The sequence below is a fragment of the Rattus norvegicus genome, chromosome 20 (assembly GCF_021556685.1).
Source record: "Rattus norvegicus strain SHRSP/BbbUtx chromosome 20, alternate assembly SHRSP_T2T, whole genome shotgun sequence".
In the NCBI taxonomy this organism is placed as follows: domain Eukaryota; kingdom Metazoa; phylum Chordata; class Mammalia; order Rodentia; family Muridae; genus Rattus; species Rattus norvegicus.
The window spans coordinates 31,702,024-31,725,637 of NC_141553.1; the positions used below are offsets into that span (position 1 = coordinate 31,702,024).

General features: G+C 46.3%; 2 protein-coding genes across 9 annotated transcripts in view; both read right to left on the minus strand.

Annotated features, from left to right (window-relative positions):
* The window catches only part of Ddx50 (DExD-box helicase 50), a 29,301-nt gene extending 28,218 nt beyond the window's left edge, over positions 1-1,083 (minus strand). For 3 of the 8 annotated variants that reach the window (XM_087597804.1, XM_087597808.1, XM_087597805.1), the window contains exon 1: positions 893-1,064. In XM_087597804.1, coding sequence (XP_087453930.1) covers positions 893-979 — 87 coding nt within the window. In that variant the 5' untranslated portion in view covers positions 980-1,064. Of the gene's footprint in view, positions 1-93; positions 352-422 lie in introns of those variants that run through there. The other 5 variants (XM_087597810.1, XM_087597807.1, XM_087597806.1 and 2 more) reach the window with 4 other exon arrangements.
* A 7,340-nt stretch (positions 1,084-8,423) lies between these two features.
* The window catches only part of Stox1 (storkhead box 1), a 67,865-nt gene continuing 52,674 nt past the window's right edge, over positions 8,424-23,614 (minus strand). Inside the window, exons 2-4 of the mRNA NM_001191720.2 lie at positions 18,239-18,391; positions 14,212-16,549; positions 8,424-8,940 (exon numbers count right to left, since the gene is read on the minus strand). Coding sequence (NP_001178649.1) covers positions 8,796-8,940; positions 14,212-16,549; positions 18,239-18,391 — 2,636 coding nt within the window. The 3' untranslated portion in view covers positions 8,424-8,795. The remainder of the gene's footprint in view (positions 8,941-14,211; positions 16,550-18,238; positions 18,392-23,614) is intronic.

Consider the following 23,614-nt stretch of genomic DNA (forward strand, 5'->3'; position numbering starts at 1 on the left):
ACCTTTTATGAAATGTCATCTTTCCCACAGTCATTTTCATCCTCCTCAGCTCTTTTTTTCCTCCAGGTCAAATGTCTCCAGTAAAAATTTTACCTGTGCATTTTTCTTAGCACCTTAAGATCCTCTATTTTTCTGGGCTTTTTGTTTTTTTCTTCCTTTTTTTATTTTTCAGACGGAGGTGGGGATAGAGCCTCTAAAAATTCCTCTACAGGCTCCTGGTGGGCAGGGACCATTTTGCATACTTAATTAGTTTAAGCTCCTTGGAACTCAGCAAAGAGTCTGGCACAATTAGCCTCAATAAATACCTGTGGATTGAAAATACTGACAGTAAGGGCTATTCATAATACAACCCCCAAGAACTCCATCACAGCCAAACCCTGGTAAGCCTGGCTGTGTGACACTATTCCTTAAGCCTCTATTACCCAATCATGGAGGTTTGTAACCCTAGGATAGCCTTTCCCGAGACTGCTGCAGACACGACACCGCGACAGAGAAGCAACACATAGGCAAAGCCATCATCTTTCTGTCAACTCTTCGAAGGCCCTGGAAAACCAAATGAAGGGACTCGCCGCCGAAGAAAGGGAAAATGAGCAGATTCCACGGCGATGGGAGCTCAAGTCTGCCCATCTCTTGGGAGAGATCCAGGCGCAAAGGCCGACGTCCGGCTGAAGTGCCACGGAAGCCGGGCCGAAGCCTAGGTCTGTTCTCCTCCAGGTCCGGGAGTGTGGCGATGGGGATGGTCCCTGGGACCTCGGAGGGCCGAGCACGGCGAGGGGAAGCTGTCCCTCGGAAGCTCGCGCCCGGTCCTGACAGGTCGTCCCCTTCAGAGACCGCTCCCCTCCCCGCCCAGGCCAGCGCAGCCCGAGGGAGGCGCGGCCCAGCCGCAGCGCACCTTTTGCCGCTCCTTCCTCTGGCTCTCGGACTCTTCCAAGGGTGCCTCGAGCTCCATGATGTCTCCCCAGAGGAGTTTCCCGGGCATTACTGGCCGCCGCCACCTCCCGCCGGGTGCGGTGGCCACGACCACCTACGGCCACCGATAGCGTGAAAGGAAGCGGGGGCTGGGCGGCCGCCGGCCAGGACCGTGCGTCACTTCCGGGCCACGCACCTCACGGCGGGAGCAAAGCAGCCCGAACTCTCCGGGAGGAAACTCTCCTAGAAAGTCGCAGCCTCCCTCGGCCAATGAAAACGTGACTGGCTCCGATGGGCCCGCCCGTGCTCTGAAATGACAGGCTTCCCCGATGCACGGGCCAATCTCCAGGAAGGACGCTCGCGTCCCGGCGCAGCACGAAGAATTCCAAGTGCCTCCCTCCCCCACTCGGAACACCTCCTTTCCCAGCATGCCCTGCAGCTCTCGAGCAGCCCCCTCACAGGCGGCGGGGAAAGAGGGGCTGACGCGCGACGCAGCGGCTCGTGGGCAAGCACGAGCTGAGGCCGGCGGGAGCGCCACGCGCCGTCCAGCCATTCGCCGCCGGAAACTGCAGCCCTTGGCCCCGCCCCCCGCAGTGGGTGGAGCGTTAGCTCGTAACGGCTTCCCACTGAGACCCGTGCCCTGGCTTTAACTTTGAGGCTTCCTGGGGTCCGCAGGCTTGAGTGGGTCTGAAGCAGAGGGTCCGCCTCAGGGACGTTAGCCTCTTAAGCAAGCGTCAAGTGATGGCTCCATTTTAGTTCTCACGCATCCCAGAAGAAACAAAGCCCACCCGAGAGGGGAATTTATTTGTCTAAAGTCAGTAGCGCATGCAAAACTTGAAAATTGATCAGAATCCGCGATGGGCACACCAGCCTCAGAACTGTAATTTCCCAGAGTTGCAAGGCGATTGCTCGCTCCTGTGAAACAGAATAGGGAAAAGCCAAAGGAGCTCAAGATAAGGAAAGCAAGTCCAATGTGTCCAGATTACCTGCTTGTAATAAGTACATTTAATCTTAAAGTTCAGGATTCACCGCCTTGAGTTACCGACTTAGACGAAAGATATCAGTGTCAGCAAATTGACTTCTTGGTCTTGGTGTATGTTCACAAAGACTGGGTTCCATCCCCTGTACCTCACTACCAGGCAAGCCTGCTACCAATTGAACAACAATCCCAGTCCTCAAACCTGTTTATCATGCTCTCTTCAGTCCGATCAGCTATCTCATTGCTGAGGGAAGATGACCCCAAACCCAAGAAATAGGTGCAGAGGCACTCTTGCAAACCACACATCTAGTACAGCAGTATTGTAATCTGGGCCTCGAACACGAGCTTTAGCAAAATTACATAGGGCTACATGTCCTGAGTTCTAGGATTAGACTTGAATTACCAGAATCACAATATTAAGTTTGTGGTAGCTTCTGGACTTCTGTGTAAATGGCTGGCTTAACATCGATGACTTTGTCTGAATGTAGTTTTATCATTCAGTTCTATAACACCAGATGTTATAGAATGATGGGAGACAAAGGGCTTTTTCCACAGGCTGGATGAATAGTTATGGGTCTCTACCACTAAATCTTTGCAAATCTAAATCTCAATAGCTTTTCTAAATCCTGCTTGCTCCTTGCTACAGCCAGTTCTGCAGTGATATCCTATGCCCCCACAATAGAATATGCTAAGCATAAAAAAACAGTTGATAGGGTTGAAGAGTGCCACAGACGTGGGGATAATGGGAACATGCTATCTTATGGTTGAAGGTCACACAAATGAAGTAAAATTTTACCTCCTTAGGATCCTATTTTTTGGCATGTTTTTTCCTCATGCCAAACCTCACAGCAAACCCAAAAAGGACTAGATTCTATACTCAAGTGACTGCTTCCCAAATGGTCATCTGTGACAGCAAATGTGGCCTTTCTAAGTCCTAACGGCCTGAACCAATTCTCTGATCTAGCCAGGCGGAGGAGAGTGGAGACGTAGGCAGGAGTAACTTGCCCAAGGAGTGGAGGACTTAACTAGGAAGCGTGGGAACAGGGACTATCATTTTAATTTAAAACTCAAAAAAGATTTATGTCTGCTTGTGAGATTTAGAACCAAGAGGAATTAAAAGAACACTTATTTTTCTCATTGCTGGGAGAAAACAACTGGAGAAGGGACTTTAGCATTTTATTTTGGGTCATAGCTGGAGGCTACAGTCTATCAGGGCAGGCTTACCTAACGAGGCAGCTGGTCACATATCATCTACTAGAAACAGATGAATGACGGTACTCACCCAGCCTTTCTTCATTTACTCTGGCAGTTAGGGTGGGTCTTCCCACTTGAATTAACCAGATAAAGACGCTCCCTCACACGCTCCCTCACAGACTGCCCAGACATTTTCCTCTTAGGTGATTCTAGATCCTGTCCAGTTGACTATCAGTATAAACCACCATCATGAGCACTGATTCTAAATTCAATCACCAGTTCATGGGATCAAGTGATCTCCCTGCTCCTTCCTCCCTAGTACCTACAACTATAGGCACGGACCGTGGCACCTAGTTTCAAATACAGCAATCAGAATGTCTTTATTTCCCAAATATGTTTTTTGTTTTAATTTAGTTTAGCTAGAGCTTCACCATCTGGTCCTAGCTGACCTGGAACATGCCACATAGAAGCAACCTGACTTCCAACTCCCAGAGCTGGGCTTGCTTCTACCCCCCACTAGGGCTAAGACTGAAGAAAGACATGTGCCACAATACCCAGTTTTATGTTTTGTTTACATTATTTTGTGTGTAGAAGTTCTCACAATGTGTGTCCTCGGGATCAAACTCACTGTCACGCTCAGTGGTAGAAGTCTTTACCTGGGGTTGGGGATTTAGCTCAGTGGTAGAGAGCTTGCCTAGGAAGCGCAAGGCCCTGGGTTCGGTCCCCAGCTCCGAAAAAAAAAAAAAAAAAACAAAAACAAAAAAACCAAAAAAGAAGTCTTTACCAGTGGAGTCCTCTTGCTGACCCTATTTTCCAAATAAGTTAAAAAGAGTTATTAATAATACCCTGAAACGTTAGATATTGTATTATTTTTCTGCTATTCTCTTATCAAAGGTTCTATTTTTAAAATTCCCTGTCTTCAATCTTAGATTATTAAATTCTGAGTTTTAAAATATAAAAATTAAGATGTAAAATGAAGGCACTATTTCTAAACTTGCCTTTCTGGTTATTTCCAAAATAGTTCATTTCTTCAGATCATAGAAAGTGGAAGGCAAAGAGCTATCGAGAGCCATCTAGCACTTTTGAAGGCGAATGTGAAACTTTTACAGCAAAACATGAAGCATTTTGATATGGGGGAAAAAGGGGAAGGCATTTATAAATTGGTGGAGACAGTGAGGACAGACATTGCATGTTGAGGATGCTGAGGAAAACAGAATGAGAGGGTAGAGGCCGTATGACCGTAACCACTTTTCCTTTAAAAACCATTGTTAGCCAAGCCGGGACACTAAGCAGGAAAACTGGATTAGCAAACACAACATCACTAAGTACAGCAACGAGGTCCAGCAGTACTCACACTGATTGGAAGATGAATGAGTGCTGCTGCTGGTTTTGGCTTTTCCAGACAGGTCTCAAGTTGCCCAGGCTGACCTTGAACTCACTATGAAGCTGAAGTTTACCCTAAAATCCCTACCTGTGCCTTTGCCTTCTCTGCTGGAATTAAACCTGTGTGCCACCATGCCCGGCTCCACTGTGTGTTTAGTAAATAGTTGAGTGTTTTTATATACGGGGGTATGGGAGGCACTGTGGCAGCAAGAAGAGGCTATCGGATCCCTTGGGAAATCACTGTAGTTCTCTGCAAGGGCAGTACACGTTTCTGATCATTGAGCTTTCTCCCCAGCACTGCTTTTACTTGTGTTTTGAATTGGGCTGTAGAAACGAGGGTCAACATGAGCTACCCAGGAGAGGGCACCATCACCCAGTACTGTGAAGGGAAAACAGATACGATGGTAAGGCTTCAGGAGAAGCCACAGGACAGGCTGGCATCTGTCCATGGCACCCCCATTCTTCTTGTTTATATCATCCTTATCCCTGGAAGGCAACACCCACTTTCCTGTTTCCTGGAGCTTCAGACAGGTTCTCAAAAAAACAAACACCACGAAAAAACAAAAAAAAAAAAAAACAGCACTGGGCTCATAGTTTGCTTAAAAAGCACACTGGTAATAGGTTTGTGGTCTAAGAACATACATAGGTACTTTAATGGCATACCGACATGGGAATGTATTACTGAGCTGGTGGGATGTCAATTACTATCAAATTGGAATTAAAAAATACAAGAGGTGGTGCTGGAGAGATGGCTTGGCTGTTAAGGATGTATGTTGTTGCAGAGGACAACAATTTGATTCCCAGCACTCACGTTTGTACTCAACAGTCTTTAGCTCCCTCCAGTCCCGGATCTAATGGCCTCTCCTGACCTCTGAGGACACCAGGCGTGCACATGCTACACAAAGTATGGGCAAAACACTCTAACGTTTTAAATCTACAAAAAATGTTTACAAATGCGTGTATACGTGTGCTGTGGAGGTCTGTGTGCACCCGCTGTAGTGTGTCCATGAAAATAGGACAACTCGGTAGAGAACCCAGTGACACAGTCTTAAAATCATTGAGAAGGTCCTAAGTTTACAATCACCAAACATATAAGTAACAAAATTACTAATATGTAATAAAACTCCATTGATTTTTCTTTAAAAATTACCTTTATTATTTATACAGAGAGGTCAGAGGACAATAGTAAGTTCTTTCCTTCTATTCAAGTCATCAGGCTTAGAGAGGCCTTGCTTAACCCACTGACTATTATATAAAAAAAAATCTGTTACTATAAAAGAAAGAAGACAGTAAGAAATGAGACATTTGACTGTTTAGTGGTGTGTTTGTGTGACCAGAGGCCAGTATCTGGAGTTGGTTCACTCCCATGTAGGTCCCAGGGATTGAGCTCAGGTCACCAGGCTTGTCAGTCAGTGCCCAGTGCCGTTAGCCACTGAGCCATTTCACTGGTCCCTTATTTTTGATACTATAAACTACCTAATGTCAAAAAATCACAAAACCTTTTCAACATCTGGCCTCCACTTAGCCATCCTACCACCCAAAAGCCAATGTCAACGAACATCAACACTTAAAAAAAAAAAGTCCTGGAATCGGGTGACTCGAATGGCCTCTGTCTTGTGAAATCCCGTCTTGGCGACAGACGATGCATTTGACAATTTTTCAAATGAATTTTCTCAATGTACTATGCAATGACGGCTCAGTAGGTGTGAGTCCGTGGGTGGTAATTACGTGATATTTTTCAAGTTTCTCTCACCTACCATCACAGGGCACCATTCAGGTACATTGGCGATGGAAAAAGGAAATTGTTTGAACATATTTATTACTTGGTACAGATCTATTTAGTGTGTTTTAATGGCATTAAAAGAGCCATTTCTTTTTACAGTGACATTGTCATGGGCACCAAGAAAAACAGTTGAGGTATAACTGGAGTACCAGCGCCAAAGCTTGGCAGTTTGATGAATTTCCTTCCTTCCCGTTGAGACAGGACCTCATGTAGCCCAGGCTGACCTCATGTAACCCAGGCTGGCCTCGACCTTGGCATAGCAAAGGATGACCTTGAACTTCTAGGCCTCCTGTCTCCCACTTCCAGAGGGGGAAGACCTCAAGGCAGGTGTTGCCCACCCATTCATGCAGTGCTGGGAACTGAACCCAGGACCTCGTATGCTAGGCAAGCACTCATCCATTTGAGCTACGTCCCACCTCCCCCGAATTTCTTTCCATTTTTCAGTTTCGTCAATTCACTTGGCTGTAGTCCAGCAAGACAAACTGATTAAAAATATCATCTTTCCCCCACCCCACCCCCTGGGACCTTATATCTGCTACACTCTCTGCCATAGATCAACAGACTTGATATCAGTAAAGGATTTTGTTGCTATTAAATATGCTGCTATCCTTTTACAACAGAATCCGAGTTTGGTTTTTAAAAAAAAAAATGTTTTCTGAGGCAATAGCCATTTAAAAAAACATTCATTTCCACGGTGTTTTCCCTCCGGCATAATCCCTAACACACACCCAATTTGGCAGCACATATTTTTCTTGTATAATGGCTTTAAAAACTAGAATCGTTGAAAATGTGACAAGTTCTCTACAAATTAAACAGAATGTCTTACTACTACAGAGCAAAAAAAAAAACACTCAGACATCTGCCAACTTTTCACTTGAGGGAGTTTTTTCCTTTCTGGATGTGAGATTATTAGTAAATATGGCTGAAGAAATGGGCAGAGTAGGAGACTCAGCATGGCAGAGGCCAGCTGCTTGCCTAGGGGGCCACGACAGGGATATATGTGACTGCACGGCCATCAGGGACGACTTGCTTCTCAGTTACCACATCTTCATATTCATCTGAGATGTGGTGGCTGAGGGACTGGGGCCACAGGCTCAGGCCCCTGTTCCTCCTCCTACAACTTGATTTGACTGAACAGGATGAGCTGGCCATTGTATTCTCTGGCTTCCCAAAGGCCACATACATACCTGCCTAGACCTTAATTCGGGGGACAGCATCAAATCAGAAGCATGAATAGTCACCAGAAAATTGTAGTGAGATTTATTTATTTTTTTTTTTGTGCCTGGTCCTTTTTTTTTTTTTTTTTTTTTTTCCTTTTTCTTTTTTTCGGAGCTGGGGACCGAACCCAGGGCCTTGCGCTTCCTAGGTAAGCGCTCTACCACTGAGCTAAATCCCCAACCCCCTGGTCCTTTTTTTTTTTAAAGGATCTCCAGTTTCGAGTCAGCTGGCCCTTTAAGAATGCTTAACTGTTAGAACTGCTTGACCCTATGGCCTTTGGCATTGGGTTGCCTCTTGGATTTCTGGGAACCAGATAGGTTATTAAAAGGCCAGCAGAGGCTGAAAAAGTGAATTGGGTTAGCAGAGAGAAGGGAGTTGGTGCAGAAGTTGAGCTGGGAGAAGCTGAGGTGAACAGACAGGCTAGAACAATACTTAGGGCTTAGAGCTTCTGGTGTTGGGAAACTGGGAGACAGAACTATTTAATAAGCAGACAGTTGGGGAACTAAGAGAGGAAGGGTTGGGAGGAAATGTTTGAAGGGGCTGGCCTGGAGTTGAGAACCGGTTACTGAAAATAGCTAGCCATTTTTCAGAAAATTGTCTCAAATACTTCTAAAAGCGACACATACAAGCAACGGGCTCCATACATTTCCAAGATGGCAGCTGTTAGTAGTCACTGCGCACAAGGTCCCGTGCTGTAGAGAGCTTGGATGCAAGGAGGAACCTCAGGTGTACCGACACGGGAGTTTCTTTTTTTTTTTTTTTGGGTTCTTTTTTCCGGAGCTGGGGACCGAACCCAGGGCCTTAGCAAGCGCTCTACCACTGAGCTAAATACTCAACCCCTTGTTTTTTTTTTTTTTTTAAAGATTTATTTATTATATGTGAATACACTGTAGCTGTCTTCAGACACACCAGAAGAGGGCATCGGATCCCATTACAGATGGTTGTGAGCCACCATGTGGTTGCTGGGATTTGAACTCAGGACCTTTAGGATAGCAGTCAGTGCTCTTAACCACTGAGCCATCTCTCCAGCCCTCATGTTTTGTATTGGAAACTATAAGTTTCTAGTAAAAGGCACTAGGACTTGCTTCTAAAATGGTAAAAAGGGGAAGGAGTAATTAGAATACAATATGGTGAGGTTAATAACAGCATATACGCTTGGCTTCCAAGGACTCTCACAAATCCAAGTTTTAGGAGTCAGTTAAAATTTTAATCCTGACATGGTGGCTTATGTCTATAATCCTAGCATACCAGAAACAGGGGATTGCTGTGGAGTTCCAGGCCAGCCCGAACTACAGTGTAAAATAATACCACATCTCAAAACGTTTTACGTTAGACATTTATAGCTGGAGTTAGTCGCAACAAGGAATTCGATGCAAGTTTTTGGCTCTTCTGAACGCTTTCCCCAGTCTGAAGAAAATTCTGTCTTTTAAATCCATCCAACATGGCTGAATTAGTAGACACCAGGCTCTGCGTCCTAAAGACAAGGAAAAGGATGGAATTACTGCCTTCAGAAGGGTCTGGAATGCCCCTGAGGACACTGTTCTCATTTGCTATACTAGCACTAAGGCCTTAACAGACCTAAAGCAACCTTTCAGAGACTTAGTCTGTGTTTACAGGAGCTCGCACTAGCCACAATCAACTACCTCCCTAACAGAATCAGTTATCCGCATCTTTTTTTTTATTATTGATTTATTTTATGAGTCCACTGTCACTGTCTTCAGACACCAGAAGAGGGCATCAGATCTCTTTACAGATGGTTGTGAGCCACCAGGTAGTTGTTGGGAATTGAACTCAGGACCTCTGGAAGAGCAGTCAGTGCTCTTAACCACTGAGCCATCTCTCCAGTCCCCCGTATTTATATCTTCTATAACTTGTGTTTTGAAGTCACCGGAAAGGAAAATCAATTCTTTTTATATTGATAATATCCTTGTCCTGGGAACTCTGAGTTACGTCCTCACCTAAGCACATCTGTCTTGCTAGCATGTACCCCACCAGTAAGCTCCACCCTCACCTACACCAGTAATTTGATGTTGGGTTTTGGGTCTGGCGTTTGTTTTTGTGATACTAGGGATTGAACTCTGTCTCATGCATACCAGGCAAGTCCGCTGCCCTCGAGAACCTTACCCACCTCCCTAGCTCACCCCTCACTCTGAATGCACACCTTTGACAGCCGAGAAGAATGCAGAATCGAGCGTTCTTCCGGTCAGCCCGTCTGCATTCATTTTGTCTGAAGTTCTCTTTGAATGAGGTACCAACTATGTCCTGCTCATCTGGTCCTGATACGAACGAACCATCAGAACCACAAGATAGAGTTGATGTTCAAATGCTATTTCCCTTTTCTTATCTGCCTCGAGAGAGAACCATATTACAATTAAAAAAAAAAAAAACAACTTGGGACTGAAGAAATAGCTCTCTTCTCTTTCAAGGGGGACCCATGTCAGGCAGCTCACAGATACCTGTAACTTCCTCTCCAAGTGTATCTGAGGCCTCTGGTCTCTGATAGCCCCTGCTCTCATGTGTGTGTGTGCGCGCGCACACACACACAATATACATAATTTAAAATGTTTAAATATATATCCATCTTAAACAAGAGGTTAGGCCAACTAGAGAGCTAAGCGTTTACAAGCATGTGCTATGCACTAAGACCTGAGTTTGATATCCAGAACCCACATAAAAAAGCCTAAGGCTCTCAAAAGACTGTACACGGCAGATGCCTAGGGTAAGATGGGAGGTTGCGACAGAATTGGTCAGAAGCTTGGGACTGAGAGAAGGGGCAGAAACAAGGGGACCATACCTCACGGTGGAAGGAAAGAATGTGACTCCCCACAAGTAGTTTTCTTATTTCCACATGAACATGGGACACGCATGTATGGACGAACATGCACACGGGGCAAAGTAATTAAAAGAAATAACTTCTATATGGCATCGGATAGAGCAGTAGTCCTCAACTGTCCTAATGCTGTGACCCTCTGATACAGTTCCTCACGATGTGTTGAGCCCCCAGCCATAAAATAATTTTTGCTGCTACTTCATAACTGTAATATTGCTACTGTTATGAATTATAATGTAAATGTGTGTTTTTCCGGCGGTCTTAGACAACCCCTGTGAAAGGCATTTGACAGTCCTGCCCCCAAGGGGGGGGTCTCGACCCACAGATTGAGAACCAATGAGATAGATGGATCAGCTTGTTAAGAGCACTGGCTCCAGCTGGGTGATGCTGATGGAGGCAGATCTCCAAGTTTGAAGGCAGTGTGGTCTCCAGTGAGTTCCAGGGCTGCCCAGAAAAACCTTGTCTTGAAAAAACCAAAAACCAAAAAAAGCACTGGCTCCCCTTGCAGAGGACCTGATTTTGGTTCTAGCACCCACAGGACAGCTCACAACCATTTATAATTTAAGGGGATCTGATGGCCTCTTGTGGCTTCTTCGGGCACCAGGCACACATTGTGGCACACAGACATATATACAATGAAGCATCCACATGTATAATTTTCCCCTTAATTAAAAAAAAAAAAGAGGAAACCATAACAAGAAAAACTCTTTAAAAATTAAAAATAGCCAGGTGTGGTGGCTCACACCTTAATCCCAGCACACTGGAGGCAAAGTTTGAGGCCAGCCTGGTCTACAGAGTGAATCCCAGGACAGACTGAGCTGCATAGTTGATTCTCAGTCAATCAACCAATCAATCAATCAATCAATCAATCAATCAGCAAGCAAGCAAATAAAAATGAAAAGTTTCGAGATAGCCAGGTGCTGCTCTGGCTCAAGCTAGAAATCTCAACGCTGAGGTAGTTACTGAGGGGGGCGGGGTCGTTACTGAGGGGGCGTGGTCATTACCGAGGGGCGTGGTCGTTACTGAGGGGTGTGGTGCTCGAGTGGCAGAACAAAAAAACAAAAACCTGGTGAAAACAACTTAGGGGAGAAAGTACTGTGTCAGAGGTCAAGGGCACAGACCTTCAAGTGGAGGTCATCCCCTGGTGACAGTCGAGAAGATCATGCTCAGCTTACTCTTTTTTTATGGTGCTGCCCACACAGTTGGGATGGGCTTTCCTATCTCAATTCACCTCATCTGGCTAATGTCTCCTAGGTGATAATGTCTCCTAGGTGATAATGTCTCCTAGGTGATAACCATCACACTCTGAGCTACACAGAAGAATCTGGAGTTTAAGGCAGCTTAGATACAAAGAAGTCTCAAAAATTGAAACAGCGCCTCATCCCACCTCGTCCCTCCCCCCTAAAAAAGATCTTGGAAGAGTAAAGCAAGAAAGTCACAAGTTGGAGACTAGCGTGGTCTACATAGTAAGACCTTGTCTCAAAATCGAAAGGCAGGGAGGGTCTGGAGAGCTGCCTCAGCAGCTCAGAGCTCGTGTTGCTCCGGTATGGGGTGCGGGTTCCGTCCCAAGCAATCTCACTGGGTGGCTCTATCGCCTGCAACATCAGCTCCAGGGGATCTGCACATGGATGTACCTAGGTCGTGCACACAGAAGCAAAAAAAAAAAAAAAAAATCTGACAAAACAAAGAACCAAACTCCAACATTGTTGTGATAATAGCTGCAGGATAAACCGTGATAAATTGGGCGGAAAAGGACACAGGGGCTGCGAATGACTCCTTAGAACATTTATGTCCCTGGGTGGGCCTTTTGTCTGCACACTTTTTGCACTCCAAAGGAGGGCATGAGATCCTGTGGCGATGCAGTAATAGACAATTGTAAGCTGTAATTATAATATATAATACATAATTATAATATAGTAATTGTAATTATAGATAATTGTAGGTGGTGGGAATTGAACCTGGGGCCTCTGAAGAGCAGCCAGTACTCTTACCTACTAAGCCATCTCTCTAGCCCAGTATTCTTGTTAAAAACCTTGTGTTTATGCTGAGGGGTGGTGCCACATGCCTCTCAGTTAAAAGGAGGCAGAGGCAGGCAGATCTCTGAGTTCAAGGCCAGCCTGGTGTACAGAGCAAGTTCCAAGACAGCCAGGGCTACACAGAGAAGCCCTGTCTCAAAAATAAATAATAAAAATACATCTTAAGAAAACAAAAGACAATAGTAGAATCATTAGTTTTAAAAATCCTTTGTGGGGATAGGAAGATTGCTCAGTGGGTAGGCACTTGTTACCAAGCTTGATAACCTGAGGTTCTAGGCCCAGGAACTACAAAGTAGAAGGAGAGAAGCAACTCCTTCAAGTTGACCTGTAACCCCCACATTTTTTGTAGCACACACAGTTATTTACAATGTTTTAATATTTAGTTTTTGTGCAGTGGGGGGGGGGGGAGTGTTGAACCCAGGCTGGCTTTGAACATGCTATGTAGCCAAGGGCAATCTTGAACTCCTATTTCCCATTCTCAAGTGCAGGAATTAGATTGATGCTACCAGGTCCCATCTATGCGGGAATCAAGCCCAGGGGCTTTTCGAATGCTAGGCAAGTGCTCTACCAGCTGGGCTACAACCCTGAATACTAAATAGCTTAAGTCCATATTACATTTATCATATGAGCAATGTTATTTAAGCAAGCTGAGTGAGGGAGAAGCAGTCACGTTCTTTTCTTAACATATAATGATCCAGCGACTGACGAGAAACCCTACATTTCTTAAGTTCTGAAAGTGGGTTGGGGATTTAGCTCAGCGGTAGAGTGCTTGCCTAGGAAGCGCAAGGCCCTGGGTTCGGTCCCCAGGTCCGAAAAAAAAAAAAAAAAAAAAGAACCAAAGTTCTGAAAGTGCCTTGTTCTTAATATCTCTTTTCTAGTTTTAAAAATAACTCCTGGGCTGGAGAGATGGCTCAGTGGTTAAGAGCACTGACTGCTCTTCCAGAGGTCCTGAGTTCAATTCCCAGCAACCACATGGTGACTCTCAACCATCTGTAACGGGGTCTGATGCCCTCTTCTGGTGTGTCTGAAGACAGCTGCAGTGTACTCATATGAATAAAAATAAATCTTTAAAAAAGTAATTCCCAGGAAAAATTTGGTTTCAATTAAAAAGGAACTCTATAGAGTTAGTTTTCTTTATGATGATGTAACCCCTGTGGGTCAACCAGCCTCCTGGTCCGGCTCCACTCTAGGCTAGCTGGGCAACACTAAGTTGATAAGAGGAGGAGGAGGAATAGAAGAAGAGGAAGAAGAGGCAGAGGAGGACACTGGGAGACAGAGACAGGCAGTTCTTTAAGAGTTCAAGGCCAGCCTGGTCTACAAAGTGAGTTCCAGGACAGCCAGGGCTACATAGAGAGACCCTGTCCCAAAAAAGAAAACAAAACAAAACAAAACAAAAAGTTGGGTAGTTTGAGAACAAGAGGAATTGTGGGAAGGAGGGTGGGCATAATCAAAACACACTATGTGGGGCTGGAGAGATGCTTCAAGAGCACTGGGTGCTCCTGCAGGGAACCTGAGTTCAGCTCTCAGCCCCTCCAGAGTGGCTTACAACCAAAACTTCATTTCTACAGGGTCTGATGCACTTGTTCAGTCCTCAGTGGGCCACAAGCGCGCATGCGACACAAGCACAAATATACACCCAGGCACAACATCATACACACACAAATAAACCTTAAGATATATATTGTCTGAAATTCTCAAAGAAAATATTTTTTAAAAGTGACCTCCGTCCTACCACATGTTACCCCATTGTAATTTGATAAGATTTGCTCTCCCAACGCCATTGGAATTGTTACACTTTTATTTCTGGATTCCCTCACTGGGGCGGCTCCACACCAACTCCTGATGAGTCGCTGACACATCACGCCCTCTGCACCCTTACCTGGGGGAATCAATCCCACTGTCTCCCGCCATGCTGGAATTCTCCGTGCCTTCCAGGTGAGCCAACGCTGGCACGTGTGAGGTCTTGACAAGCTGTAACTTGTCTGTGAAATGCTTTTTCATTTCCTGACTTGGAAGGCTCTGTCTCCAGACAGCTGGATTCTCCCCCCTATCACCAGGAGAATCTTGCAGGATCTCAACCGGGAGACTGGCCTCCCTTACAATAGAACGCTCAAGTAAACTTTGGCCAGCAGCTGCTGGGGTCTGGACATGGGCAACAACGGGCTCTCCTTCGTAGTTGAAACCCGGAGGAATCTCTGAATTTAGGCCAGGGTTGTCAGCGAGATCAGGGTTTGGGCTTTCCCTGGCATTTGAAAACGACCCTGTGGCCTTGTACCAGTGATTCCTTTCAATCCCTAGAGGCTCAAGCCTATGGGTTTTGCTATTACAGTCAGTCAGAGATCTTCCAGTCATGGTTGGTCTTCCCAAATGATTCCACGAGTTTCCAGCGGCAAAGGAGTACTGGGTGTATCCAGGCAGTGTGTGACAGAAATCATCTGTCTCAGAGAAGTCATCCTCTAAACACAGAGAACTGCAGCCCCCATCATCCCCAGCCCCGGGGTCACTCTGACTCAAGGCCACCTCGTCCTGCTCACTGTCAGAAAGCCCCTCCTCTTCCATATTCACAATCTCCGCCTCTGGGATTTGAAACGCCTTCCTACTTAGTTTTTCTGAGTCGCCATCTTGTCTTTCATGAGTCCTCAAACGGTTTGCACCAACTGGGCAATCTAAGAGGCCGAGGTTTTGGAACTGGTGTACTGTCTTATCCACTGTCTTATCCTCTGCATACACAGAGGAGTCTGGGTCTAAAGAGCTACGTTGTGCAGGCAGGACCTGCTTCTTTTCCTTGGTCCCTAAGAACATGTCACAGTCGGACCAACTTTTCCTCAAGACTTCAGGGAGGACCTTGTTTTCCTCGTGATACACAGCAGCTCGCAGCGTACTTTCCCTGAAGGAACAGCACCGAGAGTGGCTTGTCAAAACTCTATGTGGAGGATAATTTCCTGGGCCACCTCTGAAATCGTCGCTGACTGGATGGATAGGAGCCTTCGCCACATGCGTGGTTTCTGCTTCCAGTTTATCACGGCAATGTTCCAGACATGGAGGTTGGGCTTCACCATCAAAGACTCTGGAAGGACCAGAAAAGCCTGCCCTCCGGAAAGGCTTTTCCTCTGGCCCGATGCAACTAGGTTTGTGGGTCTTCTGAACGATGTACCCTTTGGATGCGGGGTGCCCTCGGAGATGCATGCCCTGAAACGGATTGTTGATCTGCTTTTTATAAATCAAGTGGGAACCTAGCACAGCTGGATTCCTACCATGCAAGTGATGAACTCGTTCACTGGGGCTCTTTGTGCTCGCAGCAGGCTGGGCTGCAGGGACCTTGGGGTTCTTTTCCTTTTCCTGTTCAGGGCTTCCAGGCTCAAGCTCACGTGTCTGGCTCCATGCTTTCTGTCTACCCTTATGAGAACAGCTCCGCTTGTGGGGCTTGGCTGCCTGGCCCTGCCTTCTCCGAGTTGCCTCTTTCGAGGAATACTTATGCCTGCTTGGCAGTACATCCGTTGACGTGCCCTGGCTGTTATGTTTTTTCTGTTCTTCATATTTTTGCATTAGGGCGGTGTGCCTGGTTAAGTTGTCAACAGTCAGTACAGGGTTAATCCTTTTGATTATTGCATGTTCCACGTCTCGGGGGATGTTGTTGGAACTGTCCTCGTCTCGGACAGGCCACTCTTCGGGTGGGAACTGTGCAGAGAAACTGTGATACCCCGCCTTGGGCTTCTCTTTTCTAGATAAGCTGCGCCACAAGAAACCGAAACCAAATCTTTTGCCTTTGTCCTTGGTGTATGATGATGGTTTGGGGCTCACACAGATGTGGGTGTCTTCAGATGCTGAAACTACCTGATTCTTAGTCAAGACTGTGGGCTTGTCAAGACCGTTCTGTCTTTTTCTAGAGACTTCTGCAGTAGTCATTAGGTCCTTAGAGCCATGCTTGCTTGTATCAGGGTAACACTGGCATGATGGGCAGTGGGAAACAGGAACCTCGTTCTCCTGGGTGGGCTCTGCACAGCTATCCACGCTCACCAGATAGGTCCCTGACGTGGACCCTGAGCACCCTTCATCTGACAGGAGGGCTCTCTTATTTCCTTGCATGGTTGTATTTGTGATGAAGTACGTGTTTGGGGTAACTATGAAGTAGCCTTCTCCAGTGTGGTAAATCTTCCTCTGTTGAATTAGAGTCCCCAGTGTGCTGTAGAGAATGTCTGGGGAGGGAACAGCAATACCTAAAAATAAATAAATAAATAAATAAATAAATAAATAAATAAAAGTGAAATCAGAAATTCAGAATGAGTGCTATTTGATTAATAAACTTGGGGCTGATTGAATACAATACACACAATTAAAATGCTGATCAGACGGCCCATCAGGTAATGGTGCAGACAGGTCATGTATACAGGCCTGACAGCCTGAGTCCGAAGCTCAAGCTTACAAAGTGTCAGGATTCCCAAGAGTGGTCCTCTGACCTCTGCATGTGAGCTGTGACACACACACACACACACACACACACACACACACACACACACACACACATTTTTAGAAAGAGTTGAGTTGCTGGGGAGGAGGACACAGGAGAATCGTTGAAATTTCAAGGCCACCTTGCACTAATCTTGAGAATTGGGCCAGCCTGAGCTACAGTGAGACCCTATAAGCAAAACCAAACAACCCGGGGCTGGAGAGATGGCTTAGTGGTTAAGAACACTGACTGCTCTTCCAGAGGTTCTGAGTTCAAATCCCAGCAACCACATGGTGGCTCACAACCATCTGTAATGGGATCTGATCCCTCTTCTGGTGTGTCTGAAGACAGCTACAGTGTTTATATATAATAAATAAATCTTTAAAAAAAACCCAAACAACCCCAGGAGAAATGTGTAATTAAACTACAGAATACTATGTATGAGTTGGTTCCCATAAAGACACACCCTAGGTGAATGGCTAAGCAGAGAAAACAGAAGCTTGACTATCACTGGATAGAAATCAACTTAAAATTTGAAGACACAGCAGGAAAGTGACGCCCAGTAGGTGTGGAGCCCTGGGTTCCACCTCCAACACTGAAACCAAAAAACAAAACAAAAACTTACACGTGGAGGAAGCATTCTTGATGAACAAACATGGAGATAGAAGCCTACAAGAGTCATATAACACGAGGAAGAAACCCTTACGTCATAAAGGGTGAAGTAAACTCCACTCACAGATGAGGTTTGTGAGAGCAGGACTAAGAGCTTCAAACACCAGTGGTTCCATTACTGGGACACCATCATGGAGAAGTGGGAGGTGGGAGAGGGAGACAAATTTCCCTTTTCCATCATCCCTCACTATGGAATCTGATTATAGCATAGGATTTACATATGAAAAGAGCAGCAGACCTTTAGGAAATGTTGGTGCTGAGCCTGCTGAGATGACTCGTCATCCTGCTGAGCCCGAGGACCCGAGTTCAAAAAAGATCCACTTGGAGAGAGGCTGACTCTTCAGTAAATTGTCCTCTGACCTCACAGGTGCACTGCCATGGCATACATGAGTCATCACACACACACACACACACACACACACACACACACACACGTGCACACACACACACACACGTGCACACCACACACCATGTAGCTTTTAAAGTGTCGAACTTATTAATTTTTTTCCCCTGTATGGCCAGGCTTTTGTACATGCTAGGCTTCAGTCACAACTATGTTCCCAACCCCATTTTTACTTTTCGAGGCAGGGACAAGCTGCCAAAGCTGGCCTTGTAGCTTAAGACTGCATGCCTGTGCCACTGAGCCGGGTAACTCATGGTACTATGACAAAAGACTCTACAGGGAGAGAAAAAAAGACACCATACTCTTTATATGTTTAAGATTGTTTATACATAGAAACCGACCATATTCGAACGAATACAAATAAAAATGGTGGAAACTGGTTACCTGGATAATGTTTCATCAAGTGCTCCAAGAGAGCCTCCTGTGTCACAGCCACCTGACCTGCGTTCATATCGGCTATAACACAGCAGAGAACTTCAGCCAAGGGCACAAAGCGACGCTGGGCTATGAGACTCATTTGCACTGGGAAGACATCGCCTGCATTGGAGGTCAAAAGGAGAGTAGGCGATAAATTATAGCATGAACCATTCAGGATTAGTGAACTGAGAACAGCTTAAAAGACTGACAGGGCTGGAGAGATGGCTCAGCGGTTAAGAGCACTGACTGCTCTTCCTGAGTTCAATTCCCAGTAACCACATGATGGCTCACAACCATCTGTAATGGGATCTGATGCCCTCTTCTGGTGTGTCTGAGGACAGCTACAGTGTACATTATATGTATAATAAATCTAAAAGAAGACTGACAGGACCTGCTCAGACTCTGTTAACCTAGCATGCTAGGTTGAAACTAGCAGAAGACAAAGGTTGACGTCTGTCCTAGTCTTCTCATGTGTCATCGGAGCTCAGACATTGCTATCCCGCAGTTCACATTTAAAAGCAGACTTCCATATCAACTGGGAAGCCCTGGTTCAGAGTACAGCATCATTTGCAGCACAGGTGCAGATCAACTAGGCTTGCCCTAGGAAACGAGTTATTGATTGATATGGAGTTTAGTGCACCGAAGAGACCAATAGATGATAAAACTTGGGTGGGGGCAGAACTCAGTGTGTAAAGGGCTTGCCTAGCAACAAGAAGACCCCAGCAAGGCATAAGGAGCATGGTGGCACGCACACACCTGTAATCCTAGCACTTGAGACAGACAGTGGAGAATCAGGAGTTCAAGGTCACCCTTGACTACATAGTGAGGCCGAGGCCAGCCAGGGCAACTTGAGACTCAAAACTGAAAAGTAGACAATACAGTTCAGTGGGAGGGCACTGGCCTAGCATGTTCATCTCCTTGCGTGAGGCCTCAGGTTCAACTCAGGGTACCTCGTACACACACTAATAAACTAATCTACTACTGCCCTACAATCTCAGAAATCAGGAATGGAGGCAGAAGGATCCTAAGTTCTTGGTCATCTTCTGCTACATAGTAAGCTTGAGACCAGTGTTGGCTACATTAAGGAACCTTTTCTAAAGTAAACGAAAACAGCAAAGAAATCTACCACTAGAAGTACCGTCCTCGTTAAAATCTATATGTGATTTTACATGGCTTTCCGTGAGAGATGCTCTGGAGAACATTTGGAATTGCTTTACTTCCCTCTAAGGAGCCCCTTTCCACTGTGTGTGTGTGTCTAACCCTTTGACACTACAAGACAAAGTTGTCATCTCCAAGTTTCTCATGCTGAGGATCCCCCAACAAGTGAGTTATGACAATCACTAAACCTCGTGTTTCCAGTGTGTTTCCAACGATGTGGGGGTGGGTTCCGCCCCAGGCTGCTGGCAGCCCACCGGACCAGGCACATTCCCTCACAGCCATTGCTGCAGGTGCATAAATCAAGTTTTGTGTTCAGGAAAGCGAGGTGAACTCTAGCCCTGGGATCTTTGTGAGGAGTGCCAGGAGGGCTTACGTTGTCCGTCCTGCCGTGCTCTTGGCTTCTGGGATATAAAGTGAACTTCCTGTGTAGAAGGTCCCATGTGCTGATCCAATCAGATGTCACAATCCCAGAAAAACTCCTACTGTGCCGGAAGTAAAGAGTACCTTTAAGGACCGGCTTGTTCCACACTTTTAATCCCAGACCTTGTCAAAGCATTGGGCTAAAGAGAAACCACAGGAGGGTTGTGCGGGTGGTGGGAACAGTGTCTGAAGACGTAGTGGATTCACAGGGACACACTGTGAGACCTTGATGCCTCTTTGTTGGTCAAAGCCTTGTCACAATGATACAACATGTGATGGCACTGCTGACAGCCATGCTTGTCACTGCTAGGTGTCCTGTGTGAGACAGATCTGTACGGACAGACATACTGCTGGCCTACCTTCCTCCTTCAACTTCCTTGGAGCCTCAGCCTATGATGTTTGTGTCTGTCAGCCTGGATTCACAGGCAGGAGCCTAGCATGACTGTCCTCTGAGAGGCTCCACTCAGCGGCTGACCGGAAGTCTTGTGGAAGAGTTGGGGGGAAGGGAGGATTGAGGAACCAAAAGGGATAGGACTCCTATCCATCAGAGTCAACTAACCTGGACCCTGGCAGGCTCCAGAGTCTGAACTACCAACCGCAGAGCGTACACGGGCTGTACCTGGGCTCCACACACGTGGCAGATGTGCAGCTTGGTCTTTATGTGGGACCCCCAACAACTGGAGCAGGGGCTGTCCCTGACTCTATTGCCTGTCTTGTTTCCTAATTGGGCCGCCTTGTCTGGTCTGTGGGAGAGGATGTGCCTAGTCCTGCAGTGAGTGACGTGAGGTGCCAGGATAGGGTGATTCCTTGGGAGGGACCTCCTGCTTCTCAGAGCTGAAGGGGTGGGGGAGTGGCCTATGAGGGGGTACTGGGATGAGAGGGGGGACTTCGATCTGGATCTAAAATGAATAAATAAATGGGAAAAGATTAAGAAAAATGGTTAGGGGGTTGGGGATTTAGCTCAGCGGTAGAGCGCTTGCCTAGCGAGCACAAGGCCCTGGGTTCGGTCCCCAGCTCCGAAAAAGAACCAAAAAAAAAAAAAAAAGAAAGAAAAATGGTTAGATTAAGAAAAACCATCAAGATAGAACAGAATAGACAGCAGGATCCATGTCTGATATATTTTCTACAACCACTCAGTTAAGAGATAGACAGACAGACAAACTAGAAAGGATTTTTAAAGACAGGGCCTCAGCTATGTTTCACTGGCTAGCCTGGAACCCACTATGTGCACCAGATTGGCCTAGACTTCAGAGAATCACCTGCCTCACCTCTGAAGTGCTAGGATTAATGGTGTACGTCACCACTACCAAACCACTGGTTGATTTATTTACTCTCTTTTGATTTTTAAGTCAGAATGAAAAAAAAAGAACATGTTTCAAAAGAAACTTGAAAGTCCGTTTTGAGGGGAAATGAAGAGAGACCATCGTAAGCAAAGTAGATGTACCCCACACCCCACACCCCACACGTACATAGATGGATGTCAACCAGCAAGCGGCAGGAGCCCGCTCTTCACTCGCCAAGGCTGACAGCATCCAGTAAGGCAGATCCTTGGAGCTGGCAACCTTCAAATGCTGACTGGACAGCAGGCAGTGGTGGGACACGCCCTTAATCCCAGCACTCAGGAAGCAAAGGAAAGTTCAAGGGCAGCCTGGTCTACAGAGTGAGTTCCAGGACAGCTAGGGCTACACAGAGAAACCCTGCCTCAAAAAACAAACGACAAAAAATGTTGACTAGCTCTTATTACTTGCGGCAGGCGTGGGGTGGTAGGGTGTCAAACGACCGTTCCACGGGTTGAATATCAGATATTTACATTACGATTCATACCAGTAGCAAAATTACAGTTATGAATTATTAATGGAAATAATTTTACGGTTGGGGGGGGGTCACCACAGCATGAGGCACTGTATTGAAGAGTTGCAGCACTAGGAAGGTTGAGAATCCCTGCTTTACATGAAGGCAATCAGTCCTTGCCTCCTCAGATTGGGCGAGGGCAGAGGCTGAGAAAGTGTGACTTGCTCTTGGAGTTAAGTGACAAGGGCTTAACAATCCAACTCAAGGGGCTGGGGTAGCAGCAAGTGTTACTCTTGTGAAAGACCAGGTTTGGTTCCCAGCACTCATATGGTAGCTCACAAGCACCTGTGTCAACCCCAGTTCCAGGGGATCCAAGACCTTCTGACTCCATGGGCACCAGGCACGCATGTGGTGCACATATACATACATGCAGACAAAACATTCATACGCTTGAAGTCTCCAAAAACTAAAAACAATGTAGTGCAGGGTAAGAACTCATCATGGAGGAAAAACTGAGGTTTCTTATATGAGGATGTAAAGTCCTGTCCCCATCTACCTCGGGGCAAGCCATCAAGAAAAATCGTCACAGGAGAATCAATGAAGTCCTCGTCAAAAATAATGGTTAAAATCCTAGAATTAGATGACTCAGTGCTCAAGAGTACCGGCTGGATGTACATTGAGAGGTCCCGACTCCCGGAGCCATGGAGAGCCTTGCAAACGTATAGCTCAGCTCCAGGGAGGAGGCTCCCTCTTCTAGCCTTTGTAGGTGGGAGTCACGTATGAGGTGCAGGCACAACACTTCATGTACATAAAACTAAAATTAAAAACCCCAAATTCATATGAAAGCATGAAACTGGCAAGTAGCCAAAGCGGCCCTAAGGAACAAGCAACATAGAGCCAGGTTTGGAAACACCTGGGCTCCTTGTAATCTACCTGGGAGGCTGAGGCAGGAGGATCACGAATTTGAGTCTAGCCTAGGCCCCAAAACAACGACTTCCAGGTCAGTCTTGGTGCCATACACACACACCACACACACACCACACACACACCACACACACACCACACACACACCACACACACACCACACACACACCACACACACACCACACACACACCACACACACACCACACACACACCACACACACACCACACACACACCACACACACACACATACCACACACACATACCACACACACACACACACACATACTTTTAAAGATTTGTTTATGAGTACACTGTTGCTGTCTTCAGACACACCAGAAGAGGGCATCGGATCCCATTACAGATGGTTGTGAGCCACCATGTGGTTGCTGGGAATTGAACTCAGGACCTCTGGAAGAGCAGTCAGTGCTCTTAGCCACTGAGCCATCTCTCCAACCCTTGGTGCTATACCTTAAAAACAAGACAAAACAGGGTTGGGGATTTAGCTCAGCGGTAGAGCGCTTGCCTAGCAAGCGCAAGGCCCTGGGTTCAGTCCCAAGCTCCGGAAAAAAAAGAAAAAAAACAAAACAAAACAAAACATCCCTGGTGAAAGTAGATAGGAAAGAAAAAGGGTGAGGGTGGAAGGAGGAGGGCGAGGTGTTTGAGGTGGGAGGAGGGTAGGTAGGGATGAGGAGAGAGATGGGGATGAGGAAGAGACATGGGGATGTCAACCAAAACTGAAAATTCCACAAAGAAATCTAATACATGAGCTAATTTACTAGCGCTCTACCACTGAGCTAAATCCCCAACCCCACATGAGCTAATTTAAACAGAACTTTGGCATGCTGGAGAGCTGGGTCTTCAGTTAATACTTGCTTCTCTCCCAGAGGACCCAGGTTCAGTTCCCAGCACCCACGAGGCGGCTCCCAACTTTCTATAACTCTAGCTCCAAGTCATCCAACACCCCCTTTTAGCCTCCTGGGCATCTGTACATAATCCACACACAAAACACACAACTACGCAACTTAAACTGAAAAATATAACTCAAGGG